Here is a 20,533-nt window from a genome sequence, read left to right as displayed (position 1 = left end):
GTAATAAAGAATGGAAAACTAAATTAAAATGAGGAGAAACTAAAATAACAAATACGTCAATTATTCTCACACAGCAGGTGACATTTAAATAAGCAATACGTATAACCATGCATCATGTACATTTTAAAATGACAAGTTCATAAATTGTATTGCAGCATCTGAGTTGCATAATACTCACATCTTGGTACCAGCAATAACCAAAAACATTACAATTAATGTCAGCAAATTAATGTCAGCAAATCTGTAACTATTTCTTGCTTTGTTGCATCTGCTATTTCGTTGGGTATTCCATGATGGTTGAATTAGTATAATTGGGCTGTGTCAGATGTAGTTGGCTATGGCTAGAGATAGTGCATGCTTCTATGGAAGCCACTAGCAGAGCGGCTGCAACCACTTCCCATAGCTTTACACATTGTTATTAGCCGCAAATTGCAAAAAGGTGTACGAGTGGTTCACACTGCATTCTTCACTTGTGCAGAGAAACCAAGCCGAAATATGCTCCAAATTCTAGCATTAACATTGGCAGTAGTACACAAGGCCTTTTAGTCTCTCCTGTCAATTTTTTGGTCAGTGACTACAATCATCATATCGTACAGAGAATTGGAGGCTACAGAGGATGAAGGGGATACATGTATATGCATGCATGAAATATATATGTGCATTGATGTTTTTGGTCGGTCTTTAAGATGTTGGTTTGGTCAGTCCTTAAGACCGGATCAGGAGAGTGGGTGTTAATAATGGCCCGAGCAACAAATCATAGATACTCCGAGTCCATTCTACTAAGCCAGTCATCATCATTCATTCAAGACCGGTCAAACACATAGGCCTATTTATTCCTGTTCATAAATATCTTTTGAATTAACAAGTCTAACCAAGTTGTAAAAAGGATAAATTGTCCCCAATTTTCTTCAAAAGTTTTACTCTACTCTTCTCAAACACCTCTCCAGTCACGCTATGGTAAATTCCTCTCACAATATCATTGTAAACAATCTCCTTAAATAGAGATGGGTGTCATGTGACAGGTTTTTGACCAAGAGGAATGGCTAAACTGTCTTAGGTATTTATGAATGCTTACTAATATACATATCGTGCGAGGGTGCATGTCATTGTAACCACAGAAAACATTGGGTTTAAGAAATAGGACTCTTTATTCAACTCACAATTTTGTTTTTGGTTCAAATTTCATGAGCAAAGTTGTCACCTCAATTTATAAATGAATGCAAAACAGTTAAGATTAGAATAATGATTTCAATCACAGTCAATAAATATGCAGACGCCTTAAATGTTGTACCTGAATTTATTGAGTACAAACAAGCTCAGCTCCAACAAATCTTTCACCTCCAATGAGACGATGTCTTCAATGTGACTCAAGTTCTCACACCTTTGGTTTGCTGATATCCAAATTTCGCTCAAGTCATCAGCAAAACTTAGAAACTCTGGTAAACTGCGCTGACCTCCCACAGAAGACATAAAACCCCACAAATCCTGGTCCTCTGGGAAGGGCTCAGGTCACATTGTCATGTCCGCAAAATCACCATGGTAACAAGACCTATGACAGAACAAACAGCACAGTTACAAGAACGGTACATTACAGTGAGCAAGGATCAGTCTAGTTGTTGGTGTCGTGTCACTGTAACCTCACCTAAAACATATGCAGCTATAAGTTTCTGGTTGACGGTCAGATGGAGGTACAATGGAAGACTGGAGCTGGCCTCTCCCTGCATTGGTAATAGCAGAGCTACGACACAGACTAAAGCTAGTAGTACAACTGTTGGCCCAGGAGTCACTTGTCGTTGCCTAGCAACTGTAGCATGAACGAAGAGAAAAATTTACTGGAAAAGATGCCATTCTATGGAGAGAAAGAGATTGATTTTGTTGTCACTGTATATGTTCTCATGTTCTTGTTATGCATTGCTTCTAGCTTGGTTTGAGGCTAACATGGCCCTCAACCTTTGTAACTTTCCATTTGCTCCTTGGTAGGTTATTGTACCATAAGCCTAAGACCAAGCAGTCTCCTTACCAGCAGTAAATGGCATATTAGTAGAGCCTTCTCCTGGTGTGGATGACAGCTCATCTGATTCTTTTTCTCGTCCCTGAGATGTAGGTAGAAGGATGGTGGGTATGTCCTTGCTTCCGATGGCATCGCGTCGACCATGCTCATAGATATTCAGCCGAAACTTGTCCCTCACACCATAGGAGGACTCCTTGATTTCTTTGTGCCGGATTACACTGGGAATGATTGAATTAGGACGATCATACTTAAAGACCACATTCACTTTAGCGTTACTGTTATTCCTAGCATCTCACCTCACCAACAAAAAGTTCAAGAACGACGAGGATTACATGCTAAGCAAGGTTTACTTCCCCCGAGGTTCTACAAAGGAGCCTCATTACTAATGATTGCTAAGATAACATTACAGTAACCTATCCTGCTTAGGAACAATAGCTTTCTCTGTCCCCTCCACCTCCTCAAAGCAGAACTTCAGAAAATTAAAATTTAATGTTTTGTTGCTGACTTACACATCCACACAGCAACCTGGTCTGACTGTACCCTCTGAATCCACCACGGCATATTTGCGACGTGTTGTGCATAACACTGCAACGTAGGAAAAGGTATACAGAGTCATATCTAACCATAGATCCAACTTTTACTGGGATTAATACGTACTTGAACAAACAAAACTGGTTATTGCTCTATAAGTAACTTAATACATGTACCATATTGTCTTTTCCTGGGGCCATGGTTAAAGGCAAATACACTTGTGGCAAATGATCCTGCTCAGGGACATTTGTAGTTCATTCCTCGTTACTTCTCTTATTGTTGCTGCAAATGTCCCATCTTGCTTACCCTTGAATTTCAGTGTGAAGTCATAGGGATTGTATACGGTCAGCACCTGCTTGTGAGAACTCCGATCATCTGCATAGTACACCAGCTCTGTTGGGAATACAAAGACTGGTAGTTTACCATCCACCAAGCGAGGGCGCCTATCAAGCTGCATAGAGGTTGGCAAGATCGGCTCTGATGAAACTGAAATCCAGTAAAACCTGTGGCAAGATAAGAGGTTTAAAAACAGTTAGTCAGCATCATTTATGCTTATTTGTTTCAAGAAATCCACTGTCATTTCCATTAACAATGACAGTGTTTCTTGTAGTTAAAGTTGGGGCTAAATTTCATGAAGATCTATAAATAACTCAAAAAAGGCAGAAATGAATACACGTACAGTTAGCCATAACAGATGTAAATGAGCTACAGGAAAGGTCAATGTCCTAGAACTAACATCTTGATTTATAATGAAATTCTATTTTTTTGGATGTCTACACCTAGTTGCCTGAATCTTGGAGAATTCAAACTTTGTCACATGATTATTATGACTGAGGCAAACAAACTGGTAAGGGTCTCTGATGAGTTAATCTTGCAAGGCTACAGAACTTTACAATTCCAAATTCTGTACCTTCACAATCAATTACACTTCAACAGGTACATCAGGTACTTTTATCAAAGATAATAAACCTATAATCCCAGGTCTCATAGGCAACACTTTGTTATGCACCACTAGATGGTAGCCATGGCCCACTGCATGGCCCACTGCATGGCCCACTGCGAATTACAAAATGACAAACTTACAATATCCTTAGAAACAACGCAAACATCTGACACAATCAAGCACTGTGTGCATGTACATATAGCGGTCAGGTGCATAGCACTCTTATAGTCATGTTTATGCTGAATCGTAACATACATAACTACAATTCTAGAGCATCATGTAACCTCAGTCTCCATATACCGAAACACAGGACATCTGCTTACCAAAATAACATTAAATTCTCTGGTCCTAAAATATGCTGGTTCTAAAGGAATTCTGATCCTAAAGGAATTCCTCACCTCTGTCTCTCAAAAGAATAAGCTCATGCAACAGTTTTAAATACAAAGTTGCACTTTTTGTAAATATCATACCTTCAAATATATCTTGTATATTGATTTTTCCCATTTCCCTAATTTCACATCATGTTTTTACATTTGCAACTTCTACATACTTTCTACTGTAACTCACGTTTCCTAATATGTATTCGATTTTGTTCTCGTCTTTGTTTTGTTTTGTAGCATGAACTACGTGCTTTATTATTGTTTGTAGTATTGTAGAATGGCAGGCCTGACGCAAACTTTTGTTTTTTAGGTCTTGCCTCCTTTCCTAAACTCAATATTCTTATCTTTATATTTGTATAACTACTGTAAATTATAACGAGATGAGGAAATAATATTAATAAATTTAAAAGAAAATTAAATACATAAAAAAGGTCATAAAAATAGCCTCACAAAGTCAGCTGGTAGACAGGCCTACTTCCTAATAATTGACCAACTTTAAGCCATTTTCACTGTTTCCTGGTTTATGGTCTCAGGTTATGCTATGATCATGGTAACATTTCACATGGTTTTGTTAATCGACCATAGGTTTAAATCAAAGTTCAAGTGACACAGGCCTACATGCAAGACATGGCATCTATAATTTACATGTACATCGTCATCAGCTGCTTATGATCACAGGTCACACTTCGATCGATATAATTCTTGTCAATTCAAAATTCCCCAAACCTTTTCCAATTCAAACTGCTTACCAAATCTCATAGAGAAAACTGCTTCTGACAGACAATAACCACCGTCATTATGTGACGATCTAAACAAACTACAATCCAATTTAAATGCACGTAGACAGAACAAAGCTAGTTTACGCCAGACAATGTCAACGACGATTTTTGTGTATCGTCCTTCGCGTATGCCCCACGTACATGTACTGTATGTAGTTTGTACGTAAACAAAACTTGTCATGGGATGGTCGATGTAAAGGGCGCCCTCGTTTGATATTCGACGGTCTTGTATGTCACGTCAGCTGGGGGGGTTACGTTACCAGAAATAATTTTAAAATATACCTTTTAACCGGCAATTATATTCACATTTTTATGCAAAATTCCATGATTAGTTCTTTTCTATTTCGCATCTACATGCATAACTGTATCAAAACAACGATTAATTTCATGTAGTCTTGACCTCCACTAAAAACTAGTAAAGTTTTATAAACGACTACCACGCAGAGTAAAAATATTTTTTTGTTTAATTTTTGTTTATAACAAGGGCCTGACCTAAATATCATGTTTGGATGAATTAAGAGCTAAAAGTTTAAGGTGTTCCCTTAGATGTGACCGTGTTTTAGATAATTCAGGAAAAAATTTTTTCCAAACGTCAAATCATGATTAAGAGTAGCCAATAATAATTGTAGGTCACTTGTTTTCCTTCTTATTTCATCCTTCCCTTCTTCCAATCAACCTCTCTGAGAGGACACATCTGCTTTGAGTTGCCGCTCGCTAATTTGTTCACCGGAAGTTCACACTCTCCGTGCTGAAATTGTAAGACAAGAACCATACTACACCCATCTTGCATGCTGTTAAAACAATTATGAACTCAACAAGCACGCGCTTAGGTTCAATGTGCAAGCTCAGCACAGGGCTTAAAAACTCGGTCTGACGTAAAAAGGACATCTTGTTCTCATCCATAAACGAAGGGCCTCCGCTTGGATACCCCTGTGTCCGGTTTTCTGGAGCCAGTCTGTCGCTCTAGGTCTGACTCTGACAATTAAGTCTGGAACTCTTAATTTTACTGGTAGAAATACTTCAGGATCTTTGGTCCCGCAAATGTTGATGATGTGTAAAGTAAGATAACACGTTGTTGAAGGTTTACGGTCAAGAGACAACTTGAAGTTTTCAACGACTACTCTACGCCAGTCACGGTTGTAGGCCGGACTATATCAACTGAGACCATGCACAGGACCAGACACAAGACCATGCACAAGACCGGTCACAAATAACAGGGTGAACAATGACCAAAAAATGCTTTTGCTGCACTTCCGATAGCTTGTGACTTGAATTCAGACTGGCGGGTCTTCAAGTTGTGTCGGCCTTGTGAAGGTGTCCTTAGTGGTCTCGACTACAATACTGCTCTACGCCGTAACGATGAGTTAGGTCTTAAATAAAGTAGAGGGTCCGTGACTAAATACAAATAAAAGGACTGACTGACTCCTGGGACTGCTGCAAACGTCCCGGACTGAAATATTGCATCATGATTGACCTTTTTATTGTGCCAAGAATGAAACAAAAGTACTTACCGATACGATCCAGATCACCTAACCTTCTCAACCCCTAGCTCTTGTTTGACTATCCACACCTCGGTAAACCTGGACCAAATTGCATCCGTCCGTCATCGACTGAAACGACAAAATTTGCAAAAATAAGAATTCATGAATGCAGCCTGACTCAAGTTCCCGCCTTCCCTATTCCATGCCTCGAGGTTCAAGTTCTCGCAGGAGTTTAGGATGAAAAAAAAAAGAAATCTTTTTTCTCCCATTGTTTTAATCACCAGAAAGTGTTGATAACTGTCTTGTTTTCTGATCAAAATATATTAAGAGATATCACCTGTGTTTTTATACTGGTATCTCTCGACTTGAAATTAATTATATGGCCTACCGTTATTTGGTGTAGTTCTGATCGTCTGCTTTTTGCTACGTGGATGCAATTCGTGTCTGCATTCTAATAATGATTCAGATTTTACTCAGCCAAATTGCGGAAATGAGAGCCTAAACCAAAATCCGCGAGATCGACGTTACATAGCGTATTCGTACAGCTTGTTTATGATTAATTTGTAAAGAATGCGCTCTTAAGATAGAGAACTTCACAGAGCAAGGGAATGTAATGTCATGTACATGTACTTAAACGTCCTGGAGTGGAGACTAGAAAGTCCTGGCACGGTGTGCGCATTGACTAGTGAACTTTGACCTTCAGTAAAGGGAACTTGGGACAAAAATCAGAAGACGGACGGGCTGGTTTCGCTCAAGTTTACTTCCGCATTTTACCGCATTACTAACCTGGAGTTAGTTTATATGTGGCAGCCGAGTAGGCCACGTCGTGCACTCGCTCAGGATTAGGCCTCGGTGACTAACTCTTCTGATGAAGTGTTTTGACGAGCTTTTCAAACACACGGACAATGATGACAATTACGCTCACTAAACGAAAGTCGCGCTTAATCTGAATCATGGGTCGCTGTTGAAAACTACCTCGACGTTAGAGGAGCAGATTGCTGTCTAAATAGCTGTCGAACCGTCTGTAGGTAAGTCAGAATACTGAATATTAATTAGTTAATAATAAATCCTGGTGCTGGTTTTATACTTGAACCATTTACAATCTAGGAATGTTTGTACATGCATGTACCATGTACATACAATGACTACCCCGCGCCATATTTTCCCGAGGTTCCACTGCATACCACACAGCCAAGGCCATAGGATCACGAGGGGGCAGAGTTACATGAGGACTCAGTGTTATTGCCTCAAGCCATTCTGCTTACATTGCAAAACTTGCGTGCCCCAACATGTACGTGTACATGTAAATGTACTTAGCGATAGCACACCAGTCGCCTTTTCTTCGAGTTGGCCCTAGGCCTATTACAATCGAGTTCTCGTGGAAAGGGCAAGTAGGTCTAGATTGTTGGCAGTGTTCATGCGAATTTCTTTTTCATTTTGATTGAAGCTTGCTACTCATTTGGTTGTTGATTCATGGCAATCGTAACACGGATATCCTGTGAACTACCCAAGCCTGACGAGTAGGCACAGCATGCAGCTTTAATTTCATAAACATGAATTAAACATATGATATGATGTGAACAATATCAAGGTATCGAGGTTCACTAGATTTTGGTGTGCATTTCTTGGTAAAATATTCACAAGGATAGTTCACCCTTGTTAGAAATAAAATTTTGCAACTTAAACTGTAAATCTTCGATATCATGAAGATGACCATAGTATGTCCATTCTTAAAACGTTAGGTTTTGATAAGTTATCCTTTTGTGACATTGAAAACGTAATATTCATTAGGCCCCATTTTGCATTTTGCTTTTATATCAACTCCAATTCTATAAAATGTTTCTTTGCAATTACATACTGCCTTTTGTGTTGGTCAGTTTTTGCAAAGATTGTTGAGTCCTTCAAACATCCACGAGAAAATGGACTCCTACTGCAGGACCTTATATGACTTGGAGGAGAAAACAAATTGGTAACTTTCAAGCTTTTACTGAATTGGAACCCCTCACCTGACCCCCTGAGGCTTTGTCATCACCATTCACAAAGTTAAAAATTCTTGAGAGCATTGTTGAGAGTCAGTCATTTTACTCAGTGGACTATCAGTGTACACTTTTTGCACAGGCAGCTGCGATAGCCTGAAACTAAAGTGGATAGTTGTTTCATAGGTAGATCATTGTATGCGCCTCAGAACACGTGGACCCCATTTTCAACCGATGCATCTCCACTTTAACGGATCACCATTTCGGTGTCAAAGATAAGGACCTGGAAAGTGTTCATGTTCAGCATTTTTGTCTTCACCCCTCGGCATGAGGGAGTGATTTCCTCCATTATTTATGGTACCTGCTCACACAGGAAGCTGACATTTCGACCAGCCCAGCCGAGGTTCATTCTGTGGCAAATTATCTGTCTCACCTCAATGGTGTTATGAACAATATACACGACTGGCGTTTAACTAGTCATAGCAATCACGTTTGGTTTGAACAAAAGAAAAAGCACGGGTATACTGTATGTGTATTCACTGTTACCCAGCGAGAAAAATTTTGACTTTTTTTTTCGGAATAACCGTCGCTAGTTCTTTCACACAGTATCTGAGTCGTAATTTTAATGACTTGACTTTACAGTCAACCAGTGTCCATGTTATTTTGTTTATAAAGACATGTCAGCCCCACGCATATTTCACTTGCCGCACGGACGACATCAAGAGTCTTATGTTTATTTTTGATTTCACATACTGTATAATCACTGCATGGAGAAACTGACGTGTTAAGCGACAGAGGTGATAAAAGGTCACTCTCCTAAAGCTACGCTGCCGGGAATAGAAGTATTACTGCACTCCATTGCTATAAGAACAGATACAGGTATTTGTAAGTGATTGTCAATGTAAGTTATCCATAGGAAAACAGATAGTCCCTAAGCCACTCTCACAAAACTTTACAATGTCCACGAACACATTAAAGCAAGCTCACTTTACAAACGACAATAACATTGAAAACCCCACATGGCATAGGATCGTGGACACATGGGGAATTGGACATGGATTTTTCTAAAGGATTGTAATTCAGGGTTTTTTGTTGGGGGCATGTTTGGGTGTAGATCGGAAAGAAAAGTCTGTGTACATAGATTTTTACTGAAGTCATTTAATGATTTCTTAATCATATCCGTTTGATAATGTGTTACTGCCGATGCTTTATGTTACCGAATCAAACCATTTCCTTATAATGTCGACCCTCCCTCCCCATGGGGCCATGAATGCGAATTTGATTAGTTTCATTCGGCTTATCTTTTGTCTTTGGGTATTCTCTGTTATACTATTTCCATCGTCCTCACCCACTGCAGTCGATTTGATCTTGTCCTTGATTCCCTCGCCTTTCACTCATGGATTCGTTATTGCTTGATTTCCGTTTCATGTCTTATACTGAGTTTGCCAGCCTCCTGTGAACTTCAAACTCTTTCCATGCGAATTTCTTACCAATTTCCTGTTCAACTTGCGTTGCGTCACATTTGTGTGCGAGTATTCATCAGCTTTGTAACCTTTCTTATGGTTTAATTTCCATTCAGCGCTTGCTCTTTTACGAAAGCCGTTGGAATGCACCTCGCATTGCCCACAATGATTATTCCTTATCAACTTCGGCCATTACCGCAGAGGCGCTATATAGGCCTACCAAACTGCAGTTACATGTACATTCGATTCGAAGTACACCCTTTCGCAATATCGCGAAGTTTTTCAAATTTGAAGAGAGAGAGAGGGGGGAGGAGAAAGAAACCTGTGCAAAGTATGAGCCAATGTCGATGGGCCTCCCTGCCCTAACAATATAGAAGATACTAGGAACCCTAGCCCAGGCAGTTATGGACTACAGGTCAGTTGAAAGGTTTCAATCCTTGACGGCTACTGCTTAAATAACCAGCGAATTAATTAACGGATGGACGGACCCTGCTGGAGTAGGTAAAGGGAGCAGCCCAATACCGACCAAGGAAGTTAATTAATTTCGTTAACAGGTAAAAATACGCACACACAGTCTGCTGAATTTTGGGTTGAAATGTAACTGTAACTTACTAACCTTAAGTTGTAAACAGTTGATTACTAATTGATTTAATTCCTTGAATGTATCCAGTGTGAATACCGTGGAAAGAAGTTTACTCTTGATATGAAGCACTCTAGAATCCTGAGAGTAAGGAATGACGTTACTCATGTCACACGTCTGATTGTATGATGCCAGTTTAACTTGAGATCAGTTTGTAAGGCTAAACAATGTAAAGCATTTTTCAATTACATGTAAGGTGCGGGTTGGATAAATTACATCTATTCACGATATATTTACCAGTGTCGTAATCTGTGACCATGTACTGACAGAAGTCTTACATTTTTGGTCCAATATGTCTCATGTAAGAAACTGAAACTACTTTTTAAAATGACCGTTGAAGTTCACTTCAGTTGTTGATTGAATGGTTCATTTCACATAACAGGTTTCTTTGAACTGAACCAGTTGCACAATTATTCATGTTCATCTTTGTTAGCGTTCTATCATACTTCCAAATTTGATAGTAAACACAGCATGATATGCCTTAAATTGTGTATTCCTCCTTCCCCCTTGAAGATGAAGCTGATAGTAATACCTCGAAGCGTTTCATTCACAGGACTTTACAAGTTGCTTGAATCAATAACTTGAAAGTTATGATGTGTCCCCTCTACTTTGATCAATAAGCAGTTGTAAAATTAGGAATCCTTTCTTTTTTCTTCACTCGTGCTTAACTACTTAAGAATCATCTCCTGAGGCCGCAAAATCAGCTGACCTTGTTCATTGCCATGGTGATGACCTACTTCTGTCAAAATACCAGCGCGGGTTCTTCCTGCCCCTGGCTCCTGCACACACTCGTATCGTACGCGTACCCTGCGTGCTTTTTTTTCTTGGTAGCTCCAAGTCAACCCGCCCTCTCTTGGCGATGACTGGACATCTCTGGGGGATCGGCCGAGCGAGCACCCTGACAGCGACTTTTAATGATTTGCGAATGCTGCCAGGCATTTGTGGAGCACTTTTCCGTTTCCTTGATTCGATTAGGTCCAATTACTTTTAAAGGGTAGCTCTTTTGGAGAACAATGGCGGCCAGTATTTGAAGCAGTCCACGTGCCTTCTTGATTTGTGTTCAAGATGCAGAACTTTCCATTCTTGCACATTAAGCAAAATATTTTGCAGTCAGTTTATTCAGAAGCAAAACTTGTTTTTAGGGTTTGTTCATAACCTTGAACCTCTGCTTGTTTCAAAGGGTTTAATATATTTGCGAAGTTTACCAAAAGAAGCGGACTTCTCGGAAGGATCTTTAACAGTCAAATCAATTAATATGTCCTTATTTTTCTTGCCCATTAATTAACGTGTTAGTGCTCAAATAGGAAAAGTAATTAGAAGTTGACGCCCGAAGGTCAGTCTGCACAATTTGCATTGAGGTATTCTAGTAGGTCAAAAGGAAGGCAATTCGTTAAGCCAGACGGACGTTTGGTAACAAACTGTGCCTCGAGGGTCATTTCAATTTTCCCCTTACCTTTTCTTTTCAACCCGTGGATAGAAGGAGCATGGAGGAGGAAGGAGCTAGGACTCAAGACCAGTGGGACCGTGGGACGGGTTACAGGCTGACCTGCCTTACCATGAGGACACAACCACTTTATACTGACAGAGGTTCTTAACCTTCTTATCATCTGTACAAAGACTGATCATTGCTCTACCTGTGTTGGTCGCTTTCAAAATCGAATATTCTGTATATCCCAAGCGTGTAGACACCGTATGTATTCGCTAGTGATGTACAGAATAGCACATCGTGAACAGTGGGAGTACATTGGACGAGTTTTCACTTCCCTTATGCTCAAGTACACGTGTCAATTGCATAACGTGTTTGGTTTTAATTAAACAAGACAAAGGACATTCTGTAGCGTTATGATTTGTCGATCTTTATGCTTGATCAGTTTCGTTTAAGTTGGCTAAATTACCATGAATGAAATGGCACTCAGACTGCTTTAATGCATTCACGACGTAAGATCAATTAAGGTTTTAGATTATTACTCATCAACCATGGGTGACAAACTTCAGAAGTCGTGGGTACTCATTTTTGTAGCATGATATTCAACTCAGCTCATGCAGTGTTACTTGAAATTTGGGGGTTTGTCTAGCTTTGTGTGTACATATGTGCATAATGTACACAGTATAACACCTACATTGGCTTAATATGAGAGAAAACGTCAACTATTCCCAACTGGAGGATGATATTCACACCTTGTAACCCTTGAGGAAACTCCTAGACGACACTGGCATGAGTCCAACCGCCAGGAGACTCTCGTCGCGTCGCGTTTCTCTTCCTTCCCGGCCAAGCCATTTTTGCCAGCAGTAGGCCTACAGACATTCTAAAACGCATGGGAATTCTCAAGTTTGTCTTACTCGTTTTCCTATACATGAGTCAAAGCTTCCCATTGGACATACTATCTGAATACTGGAGGGTGGTCTCGGAGATGGAACATCCTGTGTGACACCTTGAAAAAGTTAAAAAGTACATGAAGATGTTGTTCGATCTACGTAAATGACTCGGACCAATTATTAACCGGAAAAGGAAAACTCAAGCATAGTGAAAAACAAAGAATGGTTTATATAAGACTGCTTGTGTGTCATGGTTATGTTGGACGAAGTTCTTGTTGTACGAAGACGCGTGTGTCATGTGGGAGGTTTTGGTCCTGTGAGTAAAACCATGAGATATCCTGTTTGAAATTGACTGCAATTGAAAGAACATCTGCAAGGCTTGCTGGCGGATGAAAGGAGGAGGAATAGAATCTGAAATTGGAAATCCGAACTTAGTTGGAGTAGTCTGGTAACCTGACTTCTACGAGTGAGTGAATCATGCTATGGCATGGGAGGGAAGAGCGGATTAGTCACTCACGGCCCTGTACGCTATGAGCGCAAGGATAACCGACTAATTAGCCGGATATCCGCTGAATTAGTCAATAAATCCATTTACATTTCACTCAATTTGGTGGGATGTCGGAGCCACTTACAAAAGTGGCGTCCAGTGCACTTTGGTGTGTCTGTAATTGCCAAGATTGTCAAATCTGTCCCAAGAGGTTTAATATCAAGCTCCCTTCCAAGTTAACCAACATAATTTTGTTTGTTGAGAACAAATATTATTAAAACGATGCAGGGAATTGGTGGAATGTACCCGAATCTTTCATTGCAATTTGCATGGGAAAATAGATCAAACTTAGCTTTTGATACAACAAGCAGAAATGTGTGTACTTGCCACGTGCTAACGTATACTGTTGATGGACCATGAGTAGACCTGGGGTTGAAGGATTGAATCAGTACTCGGGATCTTGTCCGTCAACGCCATGTTTGGTGATAAGCGCCATTCGCCAATGGATGGGTTAGAGCTCAGTGGACACACGACAGGACAGTTTCTGGTAGCCACCTTTTCATATAAGTTAAAGTCTGACACAAATTTGATGCGAGTAAAGTTGAAGCAAATTTTGTAAACATTCATTCCAAAATAACTGAATTAAGTGGACTGAAACAGACGTCTCGCGCAACAATCATAACCACCGTTCTAATGGATGGACTTGACTCGATATGCATCAATTCCGCATGCACCTATCAAAGTAATTAGAAAATGGAAAACCAGCTTGAACTTCGCCATACAAGGTTTAAGCAACATAAACATGCCGTGACCGTTCACTGAGCTCTTGCAAGATGATTTCATGATGACCTCATAAACCAGAGCCCTACCCTCTACCCGAGACACTCTGGCTGTACAGCAGGAGGATGCAACGGAGCAGAAGACGTAACTTGATGAATAAGTGACAGCCTTACTCTGAAGCTAGTTATACTTGGCTTAAGAAACTTCCGTTCTCAATAAACTTATCAATTATTGAGTGAGCTAGAAACTTAAGAAGCAGTAAAACGTCGTCACAGGCTGTTCCTTCACAACATTGGGGGTGACTTTCCTGAATACACATCTTGTATTTCCCTCAAAGCTCCATCTTCTTCACTGTCGGACCAATTTCTGCCAAGTTCTCTGTTACAAATTCGCTCTCTCCTCTCTAGGACAGGAAACTCCTTTACAAAGAGCTGATCTGTGTGAGCTGAATCGACAGATTAATTGTTCTCATCGAGACAATAAGATGACTACATGCCGTGGGTGCTGGGCGTCTTTAGTTACCGGATGTTATGGATGTCGCACCAGGAAAGATGTTGAAAACAAAGAAGCAACGAAACTCGTAAGTAAAACGTTTTCTCATCGTTGTTTGTTAGACACTTAAGAAATGATACCTTGGTAATGCTGACAGATAGAAGTATGTTTCACGGCTCCTTCATCTTCGTCTGTCTGGTCAGTTACAAAACGGATTGCAGTGGGATTGTGCACCAAAGGTATATCGATATAGCTGTATAGCTTGATATTTTGAGCCAAACCTGATATTCTTTGCAAAAACCTGAAGCGCTAATTTATGGCTACACAAGATCTTATCATAAAGGCTAAAGGTCTGTAACTATCAGCATTCCATCGGAAAAGTTTAGATCATAGCCTTCACGCGACCTTTTAAAATGCATGTAAGTTTCATTTTAAAAAGTTGCATTTTTAGAATAATCCCGTTTTAAATCCCGAATTCTTGGTAAATCTTGCATCAAGAATTTAGGAATATATATTTCTCAAAATCAAGCAGATTTAGAAAAAAATTGAAGCGGGAAATGTATTGGCATTTCCCTATATTTGAATGGTTGCTGAGCATTGCCAGGAATAGGCTGTATGGAGGAGTTTGGATCATAACACATTGGCAAACTGAATTCCAAGGCGCACAATGTATCACCATCCGGGTTATTGATCATAAGTATACTTTCAAGGGTTTCGTGTATGCATGTTGTATTGTACTTGTTATTGTGTAGATGTAAAAACCGCAAGCGAAAGCAGGAAATTAGCTTAAGCTCATGGGCGGCAAGGGAACTTGAGCAATGAAGTGACCATCCGCGTGTGTGTTTCACATTCAGTCATATATTATAAACTTAGTCATAGGCCTTCGCATTGTAATAAATCTAAGTCGATGTTTGAATTGCATGTAATACTCTACACTGCTGTTAGACGTGGGTGACGTTGCACTAGCTTGTTACATTAGCTTTCCAACGTGCTATTTTGACGTCGACAGCAGGTAATCTGTCGAATTCCTTCGCAGTGTTGGGAAGAGCGCCTATTTTTTGTTAAAGGAGAGCGATCGGTTATCAAGATTATTACCGGTATGCATTTAGTGCATCGACTATATATTTGTGGAGCCAGTGAGTTTGAACACGAAATTGTATACCCAGTGGTTGTGTATATTTGTTTTATAAAATTGTAAGGTTCGGTTTTCATTCTGGTCCGGCCTGGGATTATTTAACTTGGAAGTAAGGGAGCCATCGTACAGAGAAATGTCGTTCCCCAATATTATTTCGACAGTGTGCTCCGATTTTCTGAATCAGCCGATATGGTCAGTTATATGCACAAACACGTATCAAATTTCTACCCGAATCAAATCACACTCTGAACTGAATCCTCCAGCTTTGTAATATAATCCCTTTATAACTTACGACATCCCTCAGCTCGAGGGTTCGGGTAGAACTTTAACGAGCACCTAAACAAATTTCCGCCCCATGTTGTTTTTCTTAATGAATTCTGTCATCTCGTCTCGGGTCTTTCTGCTGTCATGGCTGTTTTTTACGCGATCAGTCCAGTAACTTGTCCAAAATATTATATTTGATAAGGCGTGGCCAGAACTGCTTCCTGTCAATCTGTTCGAGGCCTAGCAAGTTTCAGAGGGCGGCTTGGAAAAAATCGAACGCTTGAGGGCTCATTAACCTCAGCTCGATTTGGTCACGTAGTCACTTGATATCACCATGCTACCCTTTTAGGCAGTCTATGCTGAACTCACAAAAACAGATTAAACGTCACAATCATAGACTTTTTAGTTTCATTGTTGATGTTCATGCGAAGGTACGGTACCTTGATACGTTGTACCATCATGAGAACAAATAACATAAACACCACAACAAACAAGAACGGAAATACTGCACTGAGACAAAAGCTATTTTGAATTTATTTCTCCTTCAATAAATAAAAAAACGAACCACAAAGATAACTCCAGATAGGCGGAACAGACGGGCTGTATAGCCCCTCCCATATTGCTCTGCAAAGATCAAAACAAGATTTACATCAGGATAAAGAATGATACATACAAACCTGGCCATGCAGGGTCCTCTTGATGAGGTACTTTTCAAGACCTTCCTGTGTGTGTCATATGCATACTATGTTAGCAGGTCACAGCTGAAGTAAATCTGCCATTGAAAATGGGCCCTCCCGTTTATCTTACTGCAATTGACACTGGATTAAATACGCTGATGTGCTTCATATTTTCAGGGACCTCTAGGAAAACCAAACGGTCTAGGAAAACCAAACAGTCATGACAAAATGTCATAAATGACGGTGTGAGTCACATTGTGACTTGACGTGTGCTATAGGCTGTCGTCGTTGGGACTTTAAAAACATGTTATAGAGCAATGTAAAGGTTCCTGGAAGATCGTTTTTTGTTGTAATGTCACACCCTTTGTTGTTTGGATTTGGTATCCGTAATATACTTTAAATGTTTGCATCATTATTACGCACGGAAAATAATAGGTGTGCAACAGCTGTAGGGCGTCGGCTGACAATCGTGTCATTGATTCATACATGACGCACATGGCTTGTCAACCATAGATGTTAGCTGTATCCTTCAGCAGTATAATTTTGCACATGCCCTGTGCAGAAGCATATGAATTCTTCACGCTTGTCAGGGAACAAAATGTCTGCTGTGTAATCCTCAAATCCCCAAGGTTTTTGGTTAAGAAAATTCTACTCTGTGGGCACTGTCATCCGTGGTTTAAATCTGGGGTTGCTATGCGCAAGCTATAGACTTACGGCGCCTTTCCCAATGTGCGTTTCTGGGTGCGTTGCGTACACGATGCGTTCATGCGTTTCACTTTCACGGACACAAAAATCGACTCCATGAACATAACACACGTGTACGTTGCGTTCAGCCGTCAAAATCGTCCTGGGAGCGATTTTGACTGATACACAACGCTTGGCGCAAGTGTTGACACCCCAAATTATAGAAAGGTGCCTGAATCCGGTTAAACGCCATAACTGCAGCGGTATTGTGCATTCACCCATGCGCACATTCTTCAACTTGACGGACGTGAGCACTTAACAAATTACGACACCCTAGGGCAAGTTCGGGCGCATGTGCAATTCTGTTTCACTCGAACGACCCGAGTCGGTCAATTTTTTTTTAATCTCAGCCTTACTCACATTTCACCATTGGCTGCGATTCTTGCAGCGTCCATGGTTATTGAAGTGTCGTACAGCTATTTTCATGTTAATGGTTCCCTCTGTAATGATAAATGAAATCGGCTTTTGATAACCAGCGGTGCGACCATACCCCTGGGCCCGGTCCCATATCGTCAACTAGATAGTTCAAACTGTCCATCGTTCGAGCGGTGTTAGATAACTATAGTCGCTCAAACTTGGGTCAAAGAGTCATGTAACGCGTACGTACCACCTGTCCAAGAGTAATGACATCTTTCGTTCAACACTAATACAAGTAGTAATTTGCCACTTCACTAGTCTTGTTTCTTGTCATTTTACCCATTGTATTAGAAGTTGCAACAAGTATTAAAGACGAAACATCTCATAGGTACGGTTAGAAAGAGCCTTGCTGGTAGGGAGTTTTTCGTCTTGTTGGTAGCGACGCGCATGTGACACACGCATTTCATAGTCGTTTGTGAACCACCGACGTGCAGTTCCCACCACATTTCAAAGGAGCCACCGTTGCTTGGAAAATCATGCCCTCTCTTGGTCTCGCCCGGGGACTTTACGCGCTCCACAGCCTGGGTAATATTCCAGCCTATGACAAACTTCATTGGTTATGCAGCGGCCAAATGCTCCTCGATTGTGCTACTTTTCTGCCCGCGGCATCGAACTCGCTGAGGTCGACACGTCTCCCGGGCATTGGAACCAGGAATAATTCTTTAAATGCTACAGCCTTTAGCGGATCAGAACAAAATTCAGGTCTAGGGCGTATGGTGAAACCTTCAGATGTTAAATTCAAATCAAAACACTCACAAACCCTGTCTGATATTTTTGAAACTGGTCTGACCTTAAATAGTAACCATGGCAGCACTGTTGTACCAGCCATACACAGACTGAAATAAACCAAACGCTTCCATGTGTAATTAAACACTTTGCAGAGCAGTCGATTTGGTGTGGCAAATCGTACACTGTTAACAACCTTTGAATATTGGTTTGGCAAATGGAATTGACAAGCTGTGATTTTAATCTGATAAATTGAATTATTGGAATTAGTCTAACTAACCAGTTTCTTAGAATTCCTGGGCGTTTACCCAGTAATCCCAGCAAAAGCCCATCTGTTCCTGGTCTTTATGCATAAACGTCTAACAAGGGTTGCTGCTGATTTATTTTTGATGTAAAGAAAGCATTGCTATTATCAAAATTTCTTACAGATACTGTAATTTAAAATTTGTGAGAGGTGGCTGTTTGTCCTGAGTGTTTGTCCAGAAATCTTTCTTTGCTTTCACCTCGATAAATGAGGACTTGAATCGTGCGAAGCGAGTCTCTGCAGATAACAGGTGAAGTTCGTTACCAGCCTTCGGAGGCTGAACTTTATTTCAACTCACTGAGGAAACCACATCCTTCCCTCCCGCTTGATTTAGGAAATTATCTTGAGTCCGAGTATTTGTACTGTCTGGTTTTGCGATTTTTGTCTCCTTTATGTTTGATGTTCACGCTCCTTTAGATTTTTTGAAGCACTATTCCTTAATTATTGTAAAAAATTGCTCTGTTTCTGGTACTTGTGCATGTGACGCATTGCTTACACCTGCTGATGAAGTGGCGAAGTGAAAGTTTTGAAAGCCTCCCGTATTAACTCAATTTTAAAGTCAATGAGTCAGGAAAATGAAAAGTCATATTTTTATAAAGACATCTGTCAGTATGTGTTTCGGGAACAGGAAGTGCCCTTTTATGATTATTCCAATTTGTGTTTCTTTGTACTCTTGGGTATTTCCTTCATAGACGGAGAGGCTGTGGTTCATCTTCGTGCTGTTAGTGTCTTTCACGTCACTGGCTAACATGTTCTTCTGGTTGGCCGCAGTCAATGACTCATCCGACTTCAACAGGTAGGGTTGGGCCGTGATCTGGACTTCATCACCGGTGAACGGCCGGTGCCCCCTATGCGGTCATTCTCTGCTTACCCCTTTCACTGCCCAGCTGCTTGATAACCATACTCTTCCTATGATACTGGATTTTTGTTTGCCGTTTTGCCTGATTGATCATTACAACGTGCTTTAGAATGATGCTTTGACTACCAGACGAAATCTCATTCACATTTGTGACACAGTAAACGAGGTTTTTGTAATATTGTGAATAGGGCTAAATTTAAAAAAGAGAGCAAAGCTTCCTATCCGAATAATATTCCTCGGAAGATTAAGCATGACTTAGGTTTCCCTCCAACACAGAGACCTTGCTGAGATGACAGGCCTGTGGTGGCGCTATTACATCTTCTTTATGGCCTTGTCGTGTGCACTCAGCAGCTATGCCGTTCTACTTTTGGTGAGTCTGAGAATCCCGGTTGTTGGCTTAGAGGGCGCCATTCGTACCATTTTATAAACAGAGCACCATTATGCGTTGACATGCTTGTACGTCATGAATACAAATTGTTACCAACACAATTACAAAGTTTCTGTTAAATAGTAGTACATGTATTGTCTATAAAAGTGTCCCTTGAGTCATCTGATGATAAAATCTACAGGACTGTGACAGCCCATGCAGTATAATTCACAGTTTTGAAAATGAAAATCACTTTTTACTTCATTAATTTCTTCACAGATGTTCGCATTTTTACACATTGCTATTGGACAGAAGTTACAGCTTCATGGAGCGCACAAGGTATAAATAGACATCTTGACACCCGAGAAAATAAATTCTTACGAAGTAAAACACGACTCAGTTTTTGGCCGTATTTATTTCATTGTGATTCGCTGATTTATGCTTAAAAATTTCTTGATATGGGTGTTTTATGAGGATGACATTTGATGAGACGGCGCCAGAAAAGAGTTGCATAATTTCATTTTTACTATTGCACAATCGTTTTGTTTCGGAATTTGTGACAACATTCTCTTATCCCACATTTATGAGTGGAGTCTGTTGCCCATGAAAAATTTGCTTCAGGTGGTTCAATTTTTTTCTGTTTACACAGATTGGTCTGATTCTGGATCTTAGCTTGTCAGTTGCACTGTTAGTATTTCCGTGTGCCGTGCTAGGATCAAGCTCTCTATGGCATTTCCTACCACAGGCGCTGCAGGTATATG

General features: G+C 40.4%; 2 protein-coding genes across 7 annotated transcripts in view; one reads left to right on the top strand and one right to left on the bottom strand.

Moving 5' to 3' along the window:
* Positions 1-56: 56 nt before the first annotated feature.
* LOC110981766 (motile sperm domain-containing protein 1-like) lies at positions 57-4,801 on the bottom strand. The gene is made up of 6 exons (XM_022239643.2): positions 4,615-4,801; positions 2,849-3,045; positions 2,521-2,596; positions 2,021-2,229; positions 1,643-1,804; positions 57-1,549 (listed from the first exon to the last, which is right to left on the bottom strand). Exons 2-6 carry the CDS (start codon positions 2,997-2,999, stop codon positions 1,518-1,520), a joined length of 630 nt encoding a protein of 209 aa, XP_022095335.2. The 5' UTR covers positions 3,000-3,045; positions 4,615-4,801; the 3' UTR covers positions 57-1,517.
* Positions 4,802-6,832: 2,031 nt separating this feature from the next.
* Positions 6,833-20,533, top strand: part of LOC110981681 (glycerophosphodiester phosphodiesterase 2-like) — a 30,609-nt gene continuing 16,908 nt past the window's right edge. For 4 of the 6 annotated variants that reach the window (XM_087145451.1, XM_087145447.1, XM_087145449.1 and 1 more), the window contains exons 1-7: positions 6,833-7,153; positions 8,003-8,094; positions 14,195-14,367; positions 19,239-19,342; positions 19,682-19,775; positions 20,052-20,111; positions 20,422-20,526. In XM_087145451.1, the coding sequence (XP_087001577.1) occupies positions 8,070-8,094; positions 14,195-14,367; positions 19,239-19,342; positions 19,682-19,775; positions 20,052-20,111; positions 20,422-20,526 (561 nt within the window). In that variant the 5' untranslated portion in view covers positions 6,833-7,153; positions 8,003-8,069. The remainder of the gene's footprint in view (positions 7,154-8,002; positions 8,095-14,194; positions 14,368-19,238; positions 19,343-19,681; positions 19,776-20,051; positions 20,112-20,421; positions 20,527-20,533) is intronic. The other 2 variants (XM_022239466.2, XM_022239465.2) reach the window with 2 other exon arrangements.

This window comes from Acanthaster planci, linkage group LG14 (genome assembly GCF_054643075.1).
Source record: "Acanthaster planci isolate LZ-2023a linkage group LG14, COTS_SCS, whole genome shotgun sequence".
Taxonomy (NCBI): Eukaryota; Metazoa; Echinodermata; class Asteroidea; order Valvatida; family Acanthasteridae; genus Acanthaster; species Acanthaster planci.
The sequence above is the reverse complement of the archived record's forward strand: the minus strand, read 5'-3'. Positions and strand labels throughout refer to the sequence as shown.

Excerpts from the sequence above, each read along its gene's own strand:
- LOC110981766 (XM_022239643.2), bottom strand. The coding sequence starts at position 2,999 with ATGCAGCTTGATAGGCGCCCTCGCTTGGTGGATGGTAAACTACCAGTC. Across the intron at positions 2,597-2,848 it reads CTTCACACTGAAATTCAAGG|TGTTATGCACAACACGTCGC; the intron begins GTAAGCAAGATG and ends CCTACGTTGCAG. Across the intron at positions 2,230-2,520 it reads CCAGGTTGCTGTGTGGATGT|TGTAATCCGGCACAAAGAAA; the intron begins GTAAGTCAGCAA and ends AATCATTCCCAG.